General features: G+C 42.0%; 1 protein-coding gene across 3 annotated transcripts in view; it reads right to left on the reverse strand.

Moving 5' to 3' along the window:
* Window positions 1-18260, reverse strand: part of PAPSS2 (3'-phosphoadenosine 5'-phosphosulfate synthase 2) — a 54703-nt gene extending 36443 nt beyond the window's left edge. For all 3 annotated transcript variants that reach the window (XM_020801275.3, XM_020801274.3, XM_072995275.2), the window contains exon 1: window positions 18079-18260. In XM_020801275.3, the coding sequence (XP_020656934.1) occupies window positions 18079-18105 (27 nt within the window). In that variant the 5' untranslated portion in view covers window positions 18106-18260. The remainder of the gene's footprint in view (window positions 1-18078) is intronic.
* Window positions 18261-20184: the final 1924 nt, after the last annotated feature.

Here is a 20184-nt window from a genome sequence, read left to right on the forward strand (position 1 = left end):
GACACTTTAACAAAATTGTAAAACAAATAAAAAGGTGAACTATATATATGGTAGACAGAGGTTTACTGTGCTCAGCAAAGTTAGAAAACTTCTACCAACTAGAAGTAAAACAGTCGTATTTCAGCAGCACTAGCAAATGTAAAGGCATTATATTTCATCACTTAGAAGTAAACACATTGCAGAAAAATGTCAAGAAAATAATTTCATCATATATAATTGCAGTAAAGTCAGTTTATTCCAGTCATAGTATAAACTTTGTGTTACTGTAAGATAGCCGGTATTTCTGGCAAGGTAATTTTATTTTATAAAGTAGAAGTATAAAACAACTTTACAAAGCTTTGCCCATTATATATCTAAGTTAATGTTGTACTCTAACCACCAGCAGCCACCATTGTCAATTGTGTTGCATAACATGAGGTAGAGTCCAGCAAATTCTGGATAGCCGCACAGTTCGTACCCTGAACCAAGTAATCACACAATCCCAGAATTCTTGTGACTCCTCATTTTTTATAACACGATTTAACCTGTAAGAGTCCATCTGACTGTGAAGGAATGCAGTGGACTTTATTTCTGCAATAATGTACACTTTGTTTAGAGTAATTACTCTTATTCACATAATGTTCTCTGATAAGCTTGTGAAGAAATGTATTCATTCACTTTGACGTCAGCCAAGAAATACTAAATATTAAAACCTGGGTACAAGAAGAACCCTAGTTAACCTTTTGACTTATTTAACTTCTTAACTGAAGTAACAGCCACTGTTACCAGGAGGACTCCCAAATGGCCTCCAAGAGAAGGGGCAAAGCAAAGAGGAACAGGAGAGGAATAACATGAACTTAGAGCCTGTTTCCATTTAGCAATGGACAGGAGATAAGCAAAGTTACATCTACATTTAGTACCGTCTCCTAAAACACACAGGCAAAAATTTTACGGATGATTTATGCTTCCATGAGGGAAATCGCATACCAGTTTTTTGCATAGCTAAAAATGCAACTGTCACCTCATTAATAAGTGGCAATTTGCAAACAAAACTTATGCCAGCAGTTGGACTTTGGTCATAGGAGTTTAAGACTTGCAAATAGTACCATATTGCGAACTGTCAAAACACTTCAATGTAAAGCCTAATACTGTATGGTGATGCAGCAACTGTCCTGTCCTATTCCATACTGGAGAGGTAGATAGGCCACAATAGAGCTTGATGTAAAACATGTACTCCTAGAATTAAAGAATTCTGAACCCAGGATTTTTTTCTGAGTAACCATAACTGAATAGTGATCAAAGTCCTTCCATAGGAAAACCCATTGAGTCCCAAAATTAGCCGACATAGCAGTTTGAAGCTATCTTTTGCCAAAATTTTCCAGGGTTGTTTCCCACCCACACCCATCAAAAGATAGACTTTGTGAGGATTCAGATTTTAATTCTTGTTCAGCTCCAAATAAATCTTCAGACTTGCAAGGTTTAGAAATCGGAATAATATTTATTGTGTTGTATTCGCGAAGGCTTTCACGGCCGGGATCTAATGGTTGTTGTGGGTTTTTCGGGCTTCTTGGCCGTGTTCTGAAGGTCGTTCTTCCTAACGTTTCGCCAGTCTCTGTGGCCGGCATCTTCAGAGGACAGCAAACTGTGCTCTGGGTAAGGCTTGAGAGTGGAGTATTTATGGCTGTGAGAAGGCTTGTTTGTGAGAAGGCTATTGTCCTATCAGGAGATGGTTAATTAGTATGTTTTGTTGTGGCTGTATTGTTTTGATAAGGAGGGGAGATTATCTGTCCCTGCAGTTGATGGGTGTCATTAGCTGGTCTTTTGTGTGTAGTAATCCCCTGACCTTGTGGCTGGGTAGAGTTCGTTGACCTTTTGCACTCTGTGTTTTTGTGAGCTGGGAGCCAGGTTTTGTTGAGTTTCAGACTTTCCTCCTTCCGGTTGAAGTTTTGTTGATGCTTGTGGATTTCAATGGCTTCCCTGTGCAGTCTGACGTAATGATTGCTGGTGTTGTCCAGTCTTTCAGTATTTTGAAATAGAATTTCATGTCCAGTTTGTTTTAGGGCATGTTCAGCTACTGCAGATTTCCAGACGTTTCCCCATGCGTGGCTGTTTTTGTTCTTCAGTTCGGTGTTGTTTTCTTGGTTTGATGGCAACAAAAACAGCCACCCACAAACAAAGTATTTCTGCCATACATCAAAGGGGTCACAGACTGCATGGGGAAACTTCTGGAAAAACACAACTTACAAACAGTATTCAAGCCCACCACAAAAATACAACAAATGTTACGGTCAGCAAAGGACAGAAGGGACCCCCTCACCACTGCAGGAGTATACCGGATACCTTGCAGTTGTGGCCAGGTATATATTGGAACCACAAAACGAAGCATCCACACCAGAATCAAAGAACATGAGAGACACTGCAGACTAAAACAACCAGAAAAATCTGCAGTAGCTGAACATGCCCTAAAACAAACTGGACATGAAATTCTATTTCAAAATATTGAAAGACTGGACAACACCAGCAATCATTACGTCAGACTGCACAGGGAAGCCATTGAAATCCACAAGCATCAACAAAACTTCAACTGGAAGGAGGAAAGTCTGAAACTCAACAAAACCTGGCTCCCAGCTCACAAAAACACAGAGTGCAAAAGGTCAACGAACTCCACCCAGCCACAAAGTCAGGGGATTACTACACACAAAAGACCAGCTAATGACACCCATCAACTGCAGGGACAGATAATCTCCCCTCCTTATCAAAACAATACAGCCACAACAAAACATACTAATTAACCATCTCCTGATAGGACAATAGCCTTCTCACAAACAAGCCTTCTCACAGCCATAAATACTCCACTCTCAAGCCTTACCCAGAGCACAGTTTGCTGTCCTCTGAAGATGCCAGCCACAGAGACTGGCGAAACGTTAGGAAGAACCACCTTCAGAACACGGCCAAGAAGCCCGAAAAACCCACAACAACCATTTATTGTGTTATTTAACAAAAAAACGTATTCCAACCTTCTTTCCCCTCCAACAACGGGTCGGATGAAAGGAGAGTCTCACTGCATACTAACCTGAGCACATTTGCTCTTACATGATTTTGGGAAAATAAGAAAGTTTCGTCTTGGCTAATACTTGAACACTTGGCAACCAGGTGACACCAGAATCTCCAGTAAGATTAGGAAAGAATCCTGCTTCACACCATGGACAGCCATGACTGCTACTCAGTGCTGACAACATTAAACTAGATGGACCAAGAATCTGACTCCTTGAAAGCCACTTGTCTGTATTCTAAGGCTTCTAAGATGTTGTCTTGATTGAAACTAAACCTGACAACATAAATAAATAGATAAAAATTATAATCTCCCTCCAGCACTGGAATGTTGAGAACTTTTTATGGTTTGTATAATTACAGGAAAGTAAAATATTTGATACATATACTTTCAGATACACATCTGCAAACACACATGATACTCTCAAGTACCGTTGATGTCAGTATGCAACCTGAAATGTCCCCAGTCTCCTGGCTGGCCCACTGGGGGACTCTGATCAACCTTCCACCCTTGCATGCCTCAATTTTCTGTCAAATCCTTTCAGATCATTTCTCCCGGTGCTGCATGAAATTTCTCACACAGAACACTCTTCTCTCACCAAAAAGGGAAACCTGTATAAAGATCCTGGAAGTGAACACGAAGATAGCTATCTACTCTATTTCAACAAGGAAGGAAAATCAGTGGAGTATGTGCATGTGTGAATATACTCATGTGCTTTTAAGACAAAATCGCACAAATGTGCCAGCAGCAAAAAGTTTGTGTCTCCTTCACTTAGGTCTAACCTAAGTTTTCATTACCCAGGCTAACCTATTGAACTTTCAGCTCAGTTATGCAATTGACAGCAGCCAGGTAACTGATCTGCCTTCTGTAGCTCCTCTTTGTTTCTCTTTCTCCAAGTTGGACCTGTTACTATGCATCTACTCTTTGTGTATCTTTGTGTTTTTCCAAAGGGCCTTGCCTTTCTATACTTGATATCTTGTTTTACTGCATCTGATTTTGTATCTGCAAAACTATTTGGTGCAGTGACATTTTTTATCCAAGGAGGTGGTACGAATGCAGAGGGCATGCAGAAGCATGAACTGGTGTTTGTCCGTTCTCATCTTTGTTGCTATGATCCTTTAAGCACACAAAAATGCAGTTCTGCCTCCCAGCTCCACGCACGAAATCAAAGCACGTATTTTCGTGTAACTCCCATTATATCATTCATCAATGCTTTATACCGGTGAAAATAAGCATCTTCTCGGTTTGTGCCTGCCCATTTCCATGACTCACCATTAGCCACCTGCAGTAGCAGACCTACATTTTTTGGGCCCCGAAGCTTGAACTGGCACCTTCACAACCAGCAGAGAAGTCTGGGTAACCACTGTTATCTTCTTCAGTAGAGTTGTTCCAAGACAGTTCACCACAATTTTTAAAAAATGTGGACTGAAGTCCCTTCTGGGGCCTCTTCAGGATTAGAGTCCCTGAAGCTTAAGCTTCATTAGTTTCACAGTAGAGACGCCCTTGGCCACCTAAGACTTACATCATTCCTGATTTAACAAGAATATAGAGGCTGTCACGATAGCTGGAGAGAAAATAGATATTTGGCAAAGAAACAAAATAAAAACTATTGTTCCTAGCCAGGGGAGTTTTGTTATAAGAAGAATCCCCACAATCCTTGTTACTATCTGTGAGAAAGTAATTTCCCTCCCTCCCTCCCTCCCTCTCTTAGATGCTTGGTCTGTACAAAATGCAACCACATAAAAACTGTCACATGGCAACAGTTATAAATTCAGCTTTCTGTAAATGCAGACAATACTGCTTTCACCTTTCACACCAACATGGAGATCACGGAAGAACTATTAAACAAAACTTTTAAAACTCATTTCTTTCAAAGCCCAGTTTCTCACAACTGCTTTAGCACACATGGCTGTTGTATTGCTATAAAGTCCCAGCAGGATGTGAAGAACTCAATAGTCACGCAAGGTAACTTGTCTTCTTGGTTAAAGGTAGGGAAGCTAGATACACACTTTGATTTGAAGCCTTTCTATACATTCATTATGAACAATCAGACTGAACTGCATCTCTTTAGATTGCAAGTAAAGGCATGATATATTTGATGTTCACCCAAAAAGCAGAATCCCTCCAAGTTGTAAACTAGAATTTCGAAGAGACCATTTCTCCCATTTCACCAGTTTACTGTACTAAAAGGAAAGAGGCCTAAATCCAACAGCTTGTCTCAAATTAAGTAGACCCACTAGATCAGTTACTGAGTGATAAATCAATACATAAATTTCACTGATTTCCACTTCAGTTGAAATTATCAACTGGATAAAGGGCAGCGAATTTTTATGTAGTGAAGGGTTCTGCATTATGACATCTCAATCCATGCAGCTTTAAACAATATGGTCCAAAAGTCTACTCCCACAGTCTCCGGCCTCAGTTGTTTTGGATTCTATTGAGCAGCTGTGAGGAAGGCCACCTGAATTCTATTTGACAACAAGGAAGAATTTTGGGTGTGCTGGAAAAAGTCTGAGATGCAGCCAGACTGCATAGTTCCTGTGAATAGCTGAATTCCGAATGCATCTTTTGAAGCTGTCATTCCAGGGGGTTGCCTAAGGCTTAACAGAGATTGATTAACTAATATCTATTTTGTCAATAGGCTAAACAGAAGAATAGTCATCCATTCCTCTGTGGCTTATACCCATCCTACTCTGCAACCAATAAGAGCTGAACAAAACTTTTTATCCTTTGCAAACTAAATCGATTATCTCAGTACACTGCATTTGCATAACTGTTCTTTTATGCAGTTGTGTCTAATGGCACTTCCTGTATGCCAGTTTATAAAGGGCAAATAACTTTTATTAGAAACTCAAGATGTAAATAGCTAATTAGTCAATTGCCTGGGATGATTAAGAAATTCATTGGTGATCAAGAAAGTAAATCTCTATAAATCAAAATATATCATAAGATATACCGTATATACTCGAGTATAAGCTGACCCGAATATAAGCTGAGGCACCCAATTTAACCACAAAAAAACCTGGGAGAACTTACTGAGTCGAGTATAAGCCGAGTATGGAAAATGCAGCAGCTACTGGTAAATTTCAAAAGTAAAAATAGATACCAATAAAATTACATTAATTGAGGCATCAGTAGGTTAAATGTTTTTGAAGATACTGCCCTTCTGAGCTGCGAGACACACTTCACTGCCTGCAGAGAAGGGACTCATACTGGATGCTGCGCTTATCTACTGCTCTACTGCTGCGTAACAAGATGGAGGGAGATGGAGGAGGAAGGTGGGAGGACGAAGGTGGGTACATAGAATACGCAGAAGGAGGAGGAGGATGGGAGTGTACTGGAAGCAGAAATGCAGTGTATTTAACCTGAGTCATTGGACCACCCACAGAGGCTGCAGGCGCCTGTAGATGAGTGGGGGAGTCCGGAGAACACCTGTACTGCAGGGGAGAACATGTAATGTTGACACTGACTCGAGTATAAGCTGAGGGGGTGCTTTTTCAGCAAAATAAATTGTGCTGAAAAACTAGGCTTATACTCGAGCATATACAGTAGATATAAAATCAATCTTGTTATGCAATGCGTACTTGCCATCAGACTTGCATGAAATTGTGTGCAAGTCAGTGATAGCAGCTATCTGTCTGTAATTGATTTGTAGAACAGTAACTGCACCATTTGGGTTCTTATAACATATTCCTTTCTAAAGCACTTACATAAGTTATAAGGGGAAAATTCTGTCCGTGTTTGAGCTGTCTGCTTGTATTTAAAACTGAAATGTAAAACAGGACACAGAAAAATCAATTTGGTTTCCTAATTTTGGATTCAGATTGGCTTTTCCATTCAAAAGAAAGGAGCAGAGCTTGGAAGAGTCATTATTTTTTGGACAAAATCTCCCAGAATGTCCCACCAGCCTAAGGCAGTGGCTATGTTGGTGGAAGAATTCTGGGAGCTGTAGTCCGAAAATTTAACTTCTTCAAACTCTGTTTGGGAGGCATTCCGGCATAAGACACACAACCATATGTTGACCTGCTCTGGGATGTTATAAATAATACAGCTGACTACAGTGGTGCCTCGCAAGATGAATTTAATCCATTCCGTGGTTAATGTTGTCTTGTGAAAAATTCATCTTGCAAAACACGTTTTCCCATAGGAATGCATTGAAATCTAATTAATGCATTCCTATGGGCAAAAAAAGTCAGAATAAAGTCAAATTTGGTTTACAAAGGGTTTATTAAGTGCTCTTTAAAGCCATACATGTTGTGCAGATGATTTCAAAAATTTCAATCAAAATACTTTAACTTTTTAAACATCATAGAAAAATATTTTAAAATCAACAAACATGAGGCAGGAGCAAAAAACAGAAAACATTCGTCTTGCGAAGCATGGCCATAGGAACATTCGTCTTGCGAGTCATCAACCCCATCGCCAAAATCATTTGTCTTGTGAGTTTTTGTCCTGCGAGGCATTTGTCTTGTGAAGCCCCACTGTATATGAATGGATTGTTTGAATGAATTACCGTATTTTTCCATCTATAAGATGATACTTTTGTCTAAAATCTTTAAATTAAAAATGAAGGGTCGTCTTATACACAGAGGTAAGCAGGGAGGAAGGTATCAAAGTGCTTTGATCCCTGCTTTCCCCCTCCACTTTCTTGTGAAAAAAGTGCTTTCCCCCTCCACTTTCTTCCATCTATAAGATGATACTTTTGTCTAAAATCTTTAGACGAAATAAGCAGGGGGGGGTCAAAGTGCCTTGATCCCTGCTTCCCCCTCCACTTTCTTCTGCAGAAAGTGCTTTGCCCCTCCACTTTCTTCACAAGAAATTGGAGGGTAAAGGCAGGAATCAAAGCTCTTTGATTATTCCTGCTTTTCTCCTTCACTTTCTTCCAAAGAAAGTATTTTCCCCTTCCAGTTTCCTCACAAGAAAGTGGAGGGGGAAAGCAGGGATCAAAGCATTTTGATCCCTGCTTCCCCCCTCCACTTGCTAAGCCCCACTTAGATTTCTTTATTTTGGGTTAGAAAAGGGGGTGTCTTATACACGGGGGCATCTTATACACGAAAAAATACGGTAGGTCTTGTGGTTTTCTAACATATCTACAGTAAATGTACAGCTACATACACAGCTCAACAAGAATGTATAGCCTTCAGAATACAATATGACCTGGGAGAAATCTTCTCCAAGCATTTATTTCCAACCAAAGGACATCCCTAATGAGTACAGGCTGGAATTTAATTGCCCCCATGGAAGAACTAAAAAACAAAACAAGATTTTGTCTCAAAAACCATAAACAGAATCAAAGCATTGTTACATACTGACACCTTGAGCATACTCCTGTGACTTTACTCTTTCCTAGGTGTACATTCATTACTTTTTAAAAGATAATACAGCCAATTTCTGTCATTCTACACTGGTTTAAAAACTCAGAGAAAATAATAACAAGCATTGTGCTACTATTCTGGTCCAATCTTACGTATACGTCTTCATACCCATACTGCCAACCCAAGACATTCTGTTGCCTGAGGCCAGAGATGGAAAAGCTTACCATTTTCAACTAAAATTCCCAGAATCCTCCAGTCACTGTTCACTATGACTGGGATTATTCTGGGAAGCAAAGTCTAAAACTAAGTATATTTTCCTGTGCCTGCCTGAGGGGGAAGACAAAATAGCACCATTCTAATTTCTCACAGTGGGGCCCATTATCAGCAGTGATAATGGGGCAGCATCCTCCCTCTACTATGTCTGAGAACATGAGGCTTAAGGAATACTTCACTCAAAATTCTGGCCCTTGGCACCTCACTGCTGCCCCCAGTACTCCTACCTGAGGTGGCCGCCTCACTGTATGTAATGATAATTCCAGGTCTAGAATGACACTTTTCTCTCCCCTTTTGTCGGTTCCTGGCCCAGGACTCCTAGTTTGTTCTTTCATGCTACAGTATTTTCTTAGCCCCACAAAAAGAACACCAAAGCTTTATTCCACAGCTGTCTCTTAGAATAACTCTGGATGAGCAGCACACTGCGCCTTTTATTTTTAAGGTTGCCGTCTAAAAACAAAAATGTTGCACAATTCAGATTTCTAGAATCTAGAGCAGTGGTCCCCAAATTGTGCTCTGGGGCACCTCAGAGCACTGCCAAACCCAGCCAGGGGTGCCGTGGCATCCTCAGATGTACAGTATTTCTGCAGAATTTGCGGAAGTACTACTCAAGCTGGGCTTCCCCCTTCCCACCCCCCACCCCATATTGGCGGAGCTGCAACCAGTGGCTTGTAAGGCCAGGGAGCCCCAAGTTGAAAAAGTCTGGGAACCACTGATCTAGAGGAATGCAGTCCTTACTACACTTTAGTACAATATGTTGTCTTTAAAATCAGTAAAGTTAAAACACTTTGGAATAAGCTGAATGATCAACTTGGAAGCTTTCCTTCTTTAGACTCTAATTCTGAACTGAAATTCTGGAAGTGGATGTACAAAAGTCATTTATTCAAAGTGCTGGACAGGTTTAGGTGTGAGAGAACTGGAGGCTGAAAGTTCAGTTCCCCCCACTGTGTCTCCTAAACAAAGTCTGAACCTAATGATCCATAGAGTCCCTTCCAGCTCTATAGTACTAAGATGATGATAATGATGATGATGATGATTGGGTCAACAGCAATTTATTTATTTGTTTGTTTAAACTATTTTTACCTTGCCTTTCTCCTTAAAAAAGACCCATAGTGGTTTACACCATTAAAATACAATGTTTAAAAGTTAAAAACAGTATAAATATTTTTAAAAAATTAAAGAAATGCCACACTGAAAATGATAAATAAAATCAACAAAGACACATTTAATCTAATTTTAAATCTTTTTTTTTGTTTTGTTTTTAAGAGGTAGTACAAAGGGATGCAATTGACACCTGTATGTGGCATCTATACCAAAATAGTCAACTGACTTTTTAACCCAATAATGTATTAGTTCACAGTCCTGACATAAACACAGACAGCTTCATAAGTTTATTCAGTCTGCCCTACCAATATATATCAGTCATTACTTCAGACGGCACTACTGGAGTGAGACAATCATTCACTCCCGAGTACATTGTCCTTTGACTTCTACTCCATCAACAAGGCTATTAAGTTAGTGTTTATTATGGTAGCAAATCAATAAGTTTCAGAGTTTTACACTCCGGAGTAAATCTGCCAAGTTATTCCTACTTAGTTTATTTATTTGTTTATATCATTTAGATGTTAGTTAGCCAAACAGTTTTGAGAAGACAAAGCCAAGATCTCTCGTTTATTGTTTATGAAAATTGTTTAGCACCTTGGCAACCAAATAATATGTTTATATGATTGATTTATCGTGTTTTTTAAAAAAATGTCATGTAAATTTGTGTGTATATTATCAAAATCTCAGCAGATGTTATAATACTATGGGATATGTAATAGTTCAGTAAATAAGCGTTACTACTCGATGTTTCAAAGAAACTTCACTACAAACAGCAGAAAGTGGATGAGCAGATATTTTCAAAGAAAGGTGTTCTTGGCCAAGAGTTCAGGAAAGTTACTTTTCTGGACAATAACTCCCAGAAACGTGACACCCTGCTAGCATAGCCAGACTTGAGGGTTCTGGAAGTTGTAATGCAAAAAGCAACCTTTCAAAGCTCTTTCTTGACCCCTTGATAGCTCCTGGTGAAACTAGCTGTTCATCTAGCTCAGATATGGGCACAAAGCTAATTTACTACGGATGCCACTTATAGTTATAAATTACATACCTTTGGACTACCTCTTTTAATAAAAATTCCCAGGTTTAATCATTTACAGCCCAATCCTATGCGTATTTATTCAGAGGTAACTTACATCGTTTCCAGCAGAGCTTAGTTTCAAAAATGTTTACAGCTGTAGGTATGTTTCCTGTATAATTTTATTTCACCACTCTTTGCTATGTAATCAGAAAAGTCACAGCTCAGACTGCACATACCTTTAGGAGTTCTCCTGAAGGTATGTTAAGCATCTAAACTGTTTTTGAAGTCCTGGTCTGTTGTGATTAATATTGATCAAGTTAAATTCTACACAGTGAGAAGGAGTGACTGTCTGCAAAGCCAGAGGTCACGAGTCCAGTTCCTTGCTGTGCCTTATAGGAGACCTGATCGCCTGTGGGTTCTTGAGCAAGCTACATGGCCTCAGAGTGTCCAAGAAGAAGGGAATGGTAAACCAGTGCAAAGTATGCTATACTTAGCAAACCCTGGAAAGTGTTGCCGTAAGTTAGAAGCTGTTTGACAACACACAATGGCTACTACTAAATTCTTTATACAAACACACATAGGCATGATAAGCAGTCCAGTTCTAGCATTTGGAAATACTGGTTGGTAAGCAGTTCAGGTTTAAATCAAGACCACATGGTTCATAAACAGAGATGGGGGTATTTGTATTCATATAAGAAGACGAATATCCCTGCACAGCTGGAGTTAATGAGCCCCCTCCCGAGGCCGAACCGTCCATTCGTGCATCTGCCACTGCCGACCTCGATCATCCTTCCAATCACTCCCGGAGTGCTGCTCTCTTCCTGCTCAGCCGGTGATTCAGCAGCCGTGTAGGGAGACTCATCCTCCCTTCCCTTGTCTAGATTTGCTAGCCGAGGAAGAAGAGAGCAGGGCTCTTGGAGTGATTGGAAGGATGAGCGAGGCCACCGCCACCAGACGTGTGAGTGGACAGTCCAGCCCCAGGGGCCGGACCCTCATTAACTCCAGCTGCGTGGGGATATTCGTATATGAATACCCCCATCTCTATTCACAAACCTATGAAACAATGTCCTGTATGTCCAATAACTATTTGCTTCTTATCCGTTTTGGCTGTGGTCCTGTGCACAGCAAAGTTCTCCAAGTGAACCTTTGAACAGCCTAAGAAATTCAGTTCCACAGTGCTGATTTGTTAAACAATGAATCTGAATGTTGAAAAGGAAGTCAATATAGCTAGAGAGCTTCCTAAACTGAAGCATGCACAATCTTAAGGACACCATGATAATCATGGGAGAAGGGAGGGAGGGAGGACCTTTTCAACAGTTTCTACTCTCCTAGCATCTTGTTTCTCTTATTGGCTTCCTGCAGAATAGACTGCAGTGGAGATACAAAGCATGCTGCAAACCTGTCAACTCTGATACAGTCCATAAAATATGGCACAACCGCCTCAATACAATACAAGGAATAAAATTTTGGGGCTAAATTTCTGGAATTTGAGGGGGCCTGAAGTCCCCAACTCATCTAGCTACATGGCATCTTTGGGATTCTGGCAGGTATAATCCATGAAAAGTAACTTTCCTAAGCACTCTGCTTGGGACTCCAAGGCATTTCTATCAGAGAATTTTGACAGCAGTTTCTGTTTTTTAACTCTCTACTAATGATCCATGTCATTGAAGTTATAAGACTCACAGAAATCTGTGCCAGGAAAGTCTACTAATATGCATAAGGGTAGACTTGTAACCAATAAATACAACTCATTGACTTGTCTCCTTGATCTGCATATGTGTGTGTTTGTGTGTGTGTGTAGGATACTAGCAGTGGTTTGCTTGTTTAAACTACCCAGGTGTCGTTTGCTAATCTTGTTCCTTCCCCAGCAACAGCCTCTCGTTGTCTGTACTTTGGTTCCTTTTGCTCTTTGCTCAGCGCCCTACACTCCGGAAAAAAGTACTAATCTGACCGGAACCTCTTAATGCTCTGTGAATGTTCAGTGAGGGTATTTCCCAATGCCAAAGTACTAAAAGAATTTAGCATCTGATTCTTCCGATGAGCACAGGAGTTGACACAGAAGACCATGGGGTACATGGGGGTCAATGTATAGGCACATCCACAATAAACAGCTTTTAAATTTTCCTTGCACCCTTAATATTAATACTGCATTTTGGTATCCACACAACACAAGGTTGAAACTAGTACTGACAGAGTTGAAACAGGACAAAGAATGTTTTTTAGGGTTTTTAAAAAAATTACAACTGGTGGCATATTTTTGTTCTGTTTTGCTCCAATTTGGTCCCATGTACTATCTGCTTGTGTGGGCCCCAGTGCTGCACTGATGCATGTTGATCCATGCACTTTGTGAGTGGATGTCACTTGATGACCCTTCCTTATAGATATTTTCCTATTGGATAGTCTCTGTCCCTCCATACCTTAATGATTCTCCTCTTTTGTGTTTTTTTTTGGGGGGGTGGAGGTGGGAGGCTGAAAATCAGATATTCTTGGCATCTACTTATTTTTTAAAAAATATTATCACTTTTGCACCATAGCACAAAAGTGGAAACTAAAATGAAAATATTAAGTGAAAAAGTGAAAATCTGAGAATAAAAACAAAGAGGGAAGGGAGGAGAGAGTGAAGAGGATGGGGAAAATGCAGATTAGATATCAGCTGATCCTGCATTCTGCTTGTTGTTTTTTTTATCTGCTTAATGTTTTTATCAACTTTTGCAACACAGCACAAAAGCGACAAAAAACAAGCAAAAATAAAATTGGAAAGCACCGAAGTGAAAACCTGAAGGTTTGAGTTATCAGAAAGGGAGCTGAGAGTGATGAAGGCAGTGAAAGGGCAGGGCAGAGATACACTTTCATTCTGTTTTTTTTAAAATCATTTTTGAACCATTGAACAAAAGGAAAAAGGGGGATAAAAGGGGGGAACCACTGCAGCCAAACTGTGAAGGTTTGAGAAAGATGGACAGGTAAAGCAAGGAGGGAACTGAGGAAAGAGTAAAACAGGTGCAGAGAGGGCAGAGGAGACAGACAAAAGAGGACAGTGATCTGTGTTGGGAGAGAGATCTTAAAGAACAATTTTGGATGTCTGCAAATAGCCAGTACTGTACTGAGAAGACCCAGGACATCCAAGAACAAATACCCTCCCCATGTATGGATGCCAATGCCAGGATGATCTATCCAAAACTGCAACAAAAGCCATAAGAATGGCCCAGAACAAAGCCAGAAGGATGGGGGACAAGAACAACACAGTGTGGATGAACCCTATACTGCTCTAGGCATAGCAAAGTGTGTAGTAATCTCACAGTTCACACATTCAGTAGCTATGCTGGCCATAGGATTCTGGGAGATGTAGTCCATCTCTGAAATAGACCCCAAGTGCTGAGCACAGAAAATGCTACTTGTGTGAGCTAGCAACTCCTCCTGGACTAATTCGGTAAATGTCTTTAAAGTGTGTTCATTATCTCCACCATTGCCATGTATAGTCATGCCTTAAAAGTTGTGGCAAAATACAACAGCAGCAACCCCAGCTAAAGGTATTTTCTTGGGTTAAAATTCCCAAGAAGACAGCTGTGTTGCACCAAAAGTAACAAAGTATGCTGTGATATTTTGAAGACTACCAACTTTTTATTTGGCAGAAGCTTTTGCAGACTGCAGCCAACTACTCAGAAGTGGGCAGTGATCTATATAAGTTTATGCCAAGTGCTCGTAAAAGTTAAATCTAGTTGTAAGCCCCTATTAATCTGTTAAGAAATATTTGAGACTAATTCATTTCTTACATACTTTGTTAATGCTGGGGGTGGGGGAAGAAGAGACCCCAATATAAACCTATTCCTGAACATAAAAAATTCATATAGAAATTGCAATGTAGGTAATGAAAAAAATACAAATCCAACACTACTTGTGAGAAGACTGATCATTTTGAAATGCTAGTTTAGCAGGTTACTTTTGACCAAAACTTAAATTGACCTAGGTGACTGGTACATGTGAAGAAAGAAATTCCTTTGAATACTGTATGTGCACAGCACTTACTCCTTCCTCACTGAATAATCATCCCTTGCCACAGAATTTGCTGAAGAGCCAAGTTTCCTGGTGAAAGAAAGGACCTTCTTTTAGATTCTTGTTCCAATTTTTGAACAATTGACTTTCTCAAGTAACTTTCTAGAACTCTGGAGGTGAGAATATTAAAACAATAGTCAAAGAGAAAAAGCAAGCAAGCAGCATTCCAGATCACATACGGCAGTAACCATGACAGATTTCACTTTCTTCACACGCCTAACCACTATCTTATTGGCCATTTTTTTTTAATTCAGGAAACAGCCATCACTTGGGGAAAAAAGGCACAAAAATCATTCAAAGCCAATATGCATGCATACAGATTAGCTAAATGAATCAAGACTTGTGAAGCCCACTAACTGTATGCTACGCTTCCTGCTATTTCTCTAAAGAAGAAACCTGGCTTCTTCTCTCATGAGAATTCCCCACATCTATGACAGACAAATAGATTCTACACTGCCTGGATGAGTGTTCCCCAATTTGGTGGTACTCTCAGATGAATCCCATCATCCATGACCATGGTGGCTGGTGCTATAGGGGAGTGTTGTCGAAAGCATCAAGAAGGCACTAGATTGCGAAGGCTGGTCAGAATTATGGAGACAGAATAAGTGATGCAGGCCACTTGTCTCCTCCTGCTACTCACCAGCGAGCTTTTTTGGGTTTTGTTTTATAATTTTAGCATAGCATCTTTAACTAGGGGCAGGAGACCAGATCTCACATAAACGTACAGACGCCTAATTCTGCATTGATGATTTATTTATTTAAGATTCATTTAAAATATTTTAACCCATCTATCTCCTTAAAAAGACCCAAGATGGCATACAACAATTAAAAGACAGTATTTAAGTTAGTAATGGTGAGTATACAGTACTATACTAAAAGAATCAAAGAATACAATTCCAAGAAAACATAAGCAATAGCAAAACACATTCAGTGCAGTAAGGTACAAGAATACATTTAAAAAAAAAAACACCACTCGGCAGCAATTTACTTAGAGAAAGTTTTCCTGAAGAGAAAGGTATTTGCCTGCTTGCAGAAGGACAGTAAGTACAGAACCTAACCTCATGTGGGAGGGAGTTCCAGAATCTGGGAGCAGCAACACAGAAGGCCCTCTCCCATGTTCCCACAAAATACACCTGTGAAGGTGATGGGACCAAGAGGAAGGGCCTCTTCTGATGATCTTAACACTCGAGCAGGCTCATAAAAGGAAATGCAGTCCTTGAGATAGCTTGGGTCCAAGCTGTTTAGTACTTTCTAGGTTAGAACCAGAACTTTGAATTCTGCCTAGAAACTGATTAGCAGCCTGTGAAGCTGCTGTAATGGGGGGTGTGTGTGTGATCCCAGTATCGAGCCCCAGTTAGCCATCTGGCTGCAGTGTTCTAGACCCACTGATGTTTCCTGACACTTTCCCACATAGAGTGTGTTACAGTAGTCCAGCCAGGATGTAACTAAGGCATGTGTCACTGTGGCCAAATCAGACCTCTCCAGGAATGGGAACTACTAGTACAGTACACTAGTTTTAATTGTGCAAATTACTCCTGGCCACAGTTGAAACCTGGACATCCAACTTAGAAATGAATCCAGGAGTACTTCCAGGCTGTGCACCTGGAGTTTCAGGAGAGCATGTAACTCCATCCAGCACAGGCTGTATCCATGTTCCCTGATCTGCCTTTTAACTAACTGGGAGCACCTCTGTCTTGTCTGGATTAAAGTTTATTCACCATCTAGTTCATTACAAACCCTGCACACTCTTTTAGAGCTGAAACAGCTCCCTCTGATTTAGATGGCAAGGAGAGATAGTTGGGTGTCATCCACATACTGGTGACAGCAAACCCCAAAACTCAGACCCATCTATCACAGCAGTTTCATGTAGATGTTAAATAACATAGGAGACAAAACAGAACCCTAAGGGACCCCAGTGGCCACGGTGTCAAAGAGGAATCCCCAGCAACACCTTCTGAGTTGTCTCCTCCAGGAAGGACCACAGCCATTGTAAAAGTAGTGCTTCCAAATCGCATCCCAGAGAAGATGGGGCCAGAAGAACACCATGGTCAGTGGTATCAAAAGCTGTTTAGAAGTCCAGTAGAACCAACAGGGAAATACTCCCTTTGATAAAACCATGTGACAAAAACCATAGTATGGAGTGGTAGATGAGTCAGTGGCTGAGATCCTCCTGCCTAATGTAATAAATCATAACTACAGTAGGTCCATTGAATCAGTGGGATTTGGTGCGTCAAGCTTCTCCATCGGTTCCATTGATTCAGTGGGCTTACTCTAGTTGCAACTTACTACACTAAGCAATGAAAGTTCAGCTATAGAATGACAACGTTTTTTGTTTCATGGGAAAGAGGAAGAATTCAGTCAGGATTCAACACAAGGGGGTACATTCCTACATATATACTCCTGTGCAGGTGTTGAGGGATAGTCTAAGTTTCATGGGACTTACAGCAGCTGCACACATTAAAAATGTTGATATTTTCTGAAGCAAAATCATCACACACAGAGAACACACACCGTTCTAAACAACAGAATGTGGATGCACACACAATGCTAGCAATACGACAAGTGTTGCAGCACTCGCAGAACTAGTGCAAGCAGCGCCTAAACCTCTGAGTTATGAAAGCGCTTCCACAAGGGCTTGCAGAAGCAGAATCAAAAATGCTAGCTGTGACACTTGGGCTAGCAGGAAGCTCGCATTTCTGCAAGCGCCGGGACATTTTGCCCAAGTCCTGTAGAAAGACATCATTGGATACGACCAATGTACGGCAAACCTAAACAGAGTTCCCGTAGTGCCATTGTCGCGCTCAGCAACCTCAAAGGTGAGAGGGTGGATGTTTTTGATCCTAAATAAGTAAGACGAGCGCAGCTTCGGTCCAAACCATCCAGAGAAAGGTTCCCCCTCTCCAGTCCTCCCCCGCCCAAGTCGGCTGTTTTAAGAGGACTCCCAGCCTCACATCTAAGCCGCCTCTCTTCGTCTCGTCTCGAGGCCGGGGAAACCAACTTCGTCGGAAGCGCGCACCTTTCAAAAGCGCCGAGGCGCGCGGGCTGCTTGTGGCGTCGGCTGGAGACCGCGGTGCGCGCAGCAGGCAGCCAATCAGGCGACCACCACCCCCCCCCCCCGCACGAGCATCACGACAAGGGATGTGAGCGCGCGCGCGCTCGGCGAGGTAGAGGCAGAAAGGGGCTGCCGAGGCACACAAGATCCCGCCCTGCCCTCGGTCACTACAGGACGGTGACTATTGCAGCTGCGGCTGTTTGCGGACGGGGCGAAGAACTGCCGAGACGGCACCTACCATCCGCTGCTTCTTGTTTTCAGACATGCCTGTGGCTCGCGCGACCCGGGAGCGGCGGCTCTCTTAGCGGTGGGAAAGCGCGAGGAGGAGGAGGAGGAGGAGGGCAGGAGGAGTAGTAGTAGTAGAAGAAGAAGAAGAAGGAGAGGGCTAGCGGCTCCCTCCCGTTGGACCAGCTGGCTGCTGAGAGGCTCCAAGGGAAGGGGCTAGGTATAGGAGCTGAGGAGACACGTAGCACTTTACCGCCCCGCCTTCCCAACCTTCGGCTCGGAGCACTCCTCCTCTGGCTCCACCCCTTCGTCACAAATGGGAAGAGAGGCGCTTTTCCCCCCTTTCTTTTCCTCTTTTTTTTTGAGGGAAAGGGGTACTCGAGGACGCGGCGGCAGAAAGACAAGGAGGAAAGAGTCCTTCTGTCCCGGCGCGCCTGCGCCCTCCCCGCCCGTTCTCTCCCCCCCCCCCCATTCGTGAGCTCCCACCAGGGAAGGGTGGGATTGGGGGCTTCCTCTTTGTTTTGGCAGGGAGTCGTGGTTGTTTAGTCGTGTCCGACTGGGTGGTGCTAAGATGGAGTAGCCGGACCCACGAAGGCGAGCGGGGGTTCCCCGAGCACCAGCTTTCGTGGCGTCCCGCCCACTTCGGACCTGCATTCCCAGCTCCGTGGGCTGGGCTGCGCGGAAACCTTGGTGCCGAATCATACTTGTTAGTCTTTGCGGTCCCACGGGCCACTTGTTGTTTCTTTCTTTCTAAATTCGCCCCCAGGCACCCCGGTTGGTAGGGGGGAAAATGTGGCTTCACCCACGTCGTTCTTGAGTTAATGGTTAGGCAGAGTGGCAGGGGATGAAAGCAAAGTTAAACTCCGTGGCCTATATTTTTTTTAGTCTTGCGTGGAATTATTGAGGCTGTCATCGCTATTAAAAATACTATTAAGCAGATATTTCTCCCTATGTGCCTATTTTCCCCCTGAGCCTTTAGCTTGGGTAAATGTGTGAGAGAGCAAAGCAAATAAATCCAAATGATAATCTTGGTGTATTTCCAGTTTTATACAAATTGCCTTTCTGTTCTGCATTTTAAGTCCACTCTGTCCCCTCCTCTCTGAACGATGTGCGTGTGTTGATGAGTTTGACAGATCAGGGTGATACATTTGTTGAAGGTGGTCTGTGAAAACTATGCTCTTAAATATGTGTTCACCCTTAAGAGGTGGAGAGGTCTGCATTTTCTGTGCATTAGTGAAAGACAGGGAGGCAGATGGGGCAGTGCCTTCCCAGTGGTCCTTCTTCCTCCCGTTATGAAATTCTATTTCTCTCCTCATTTTCCTCCCATTATAGCCCCTTCAGCTTCTTAAAATGTAACTGAGGTTTTTTTTTAAGTTGGTGAATATTCTTGCCTTGTGTGTATGATCTAACTACTTTGAGTTTGTTTGTTTTGCACTGATCAACAGTGTGGCAGGTTGTGATGGTACAGGATTTGATGACATGTTTGTGGATGTTCCTCTCTTTCCTTACATCTCATCTTTCCCCTCTTCTCATTCCTTGCAGTTGGACTTCCAGAGGTTTATGGCATACCATCTCTTCTAACTGCTGTCCTGTTCTCTGCAATATACACTTAATGCTTGCACTTAGTACTGTACATTGATGACAATTGAAAGGACAATCTTTATTTCATAAAGCATGGACTGTGTAGATTATGAAATACCCACTTACACATTTTGTGACCTGCTGAGAGCAAGTCCATGTTTAACTTCTGCTGCTGCTGCTTCTTACCATAGCTATGGGGAGTACTGGCTGTCTTCCAGGCTGTGATTTAGTTTTGGTTGCCACACTGCTTGATAAACAAAGGGAGAGATGAACTAGTCAATCCGGGAGGCAGTGGAAGATAGGAGGGCCTGGCGTGCTCTGGCCCATGGGGTCACGAAGAGTCGGACATGACTAAACGACAAACTAGCAGCTTCCAGAATACTGCTCCTACCTACCTACCCGAACACAGAGATATGTTTGTGTTGTCATTTCTTTCTTGGACCATGTCAGTCCATGCATGTTCTTTAATTGGATGGTTGGCTCTTTCCATCTGCTCTCATCATGCAATTTTATAGTGACAGCAGCTCACTGAGCCATG

This window comes from Pogona vitticeps, chromosome 3, assembly GCF_051106095.1.
Source record: "Pogona vitticeps strain Pit_001003342236 chromosome 3, PviZW2.1, whole genome shotgun sequence".
In the NCBI taxonomy this organism is placed as follows: domain Eukaryota; kingdom Metazoa; phylum Chordata; class Lepidosauria; order Squamata; family Agamidae; genus Pogona; species Pogona vitticeps.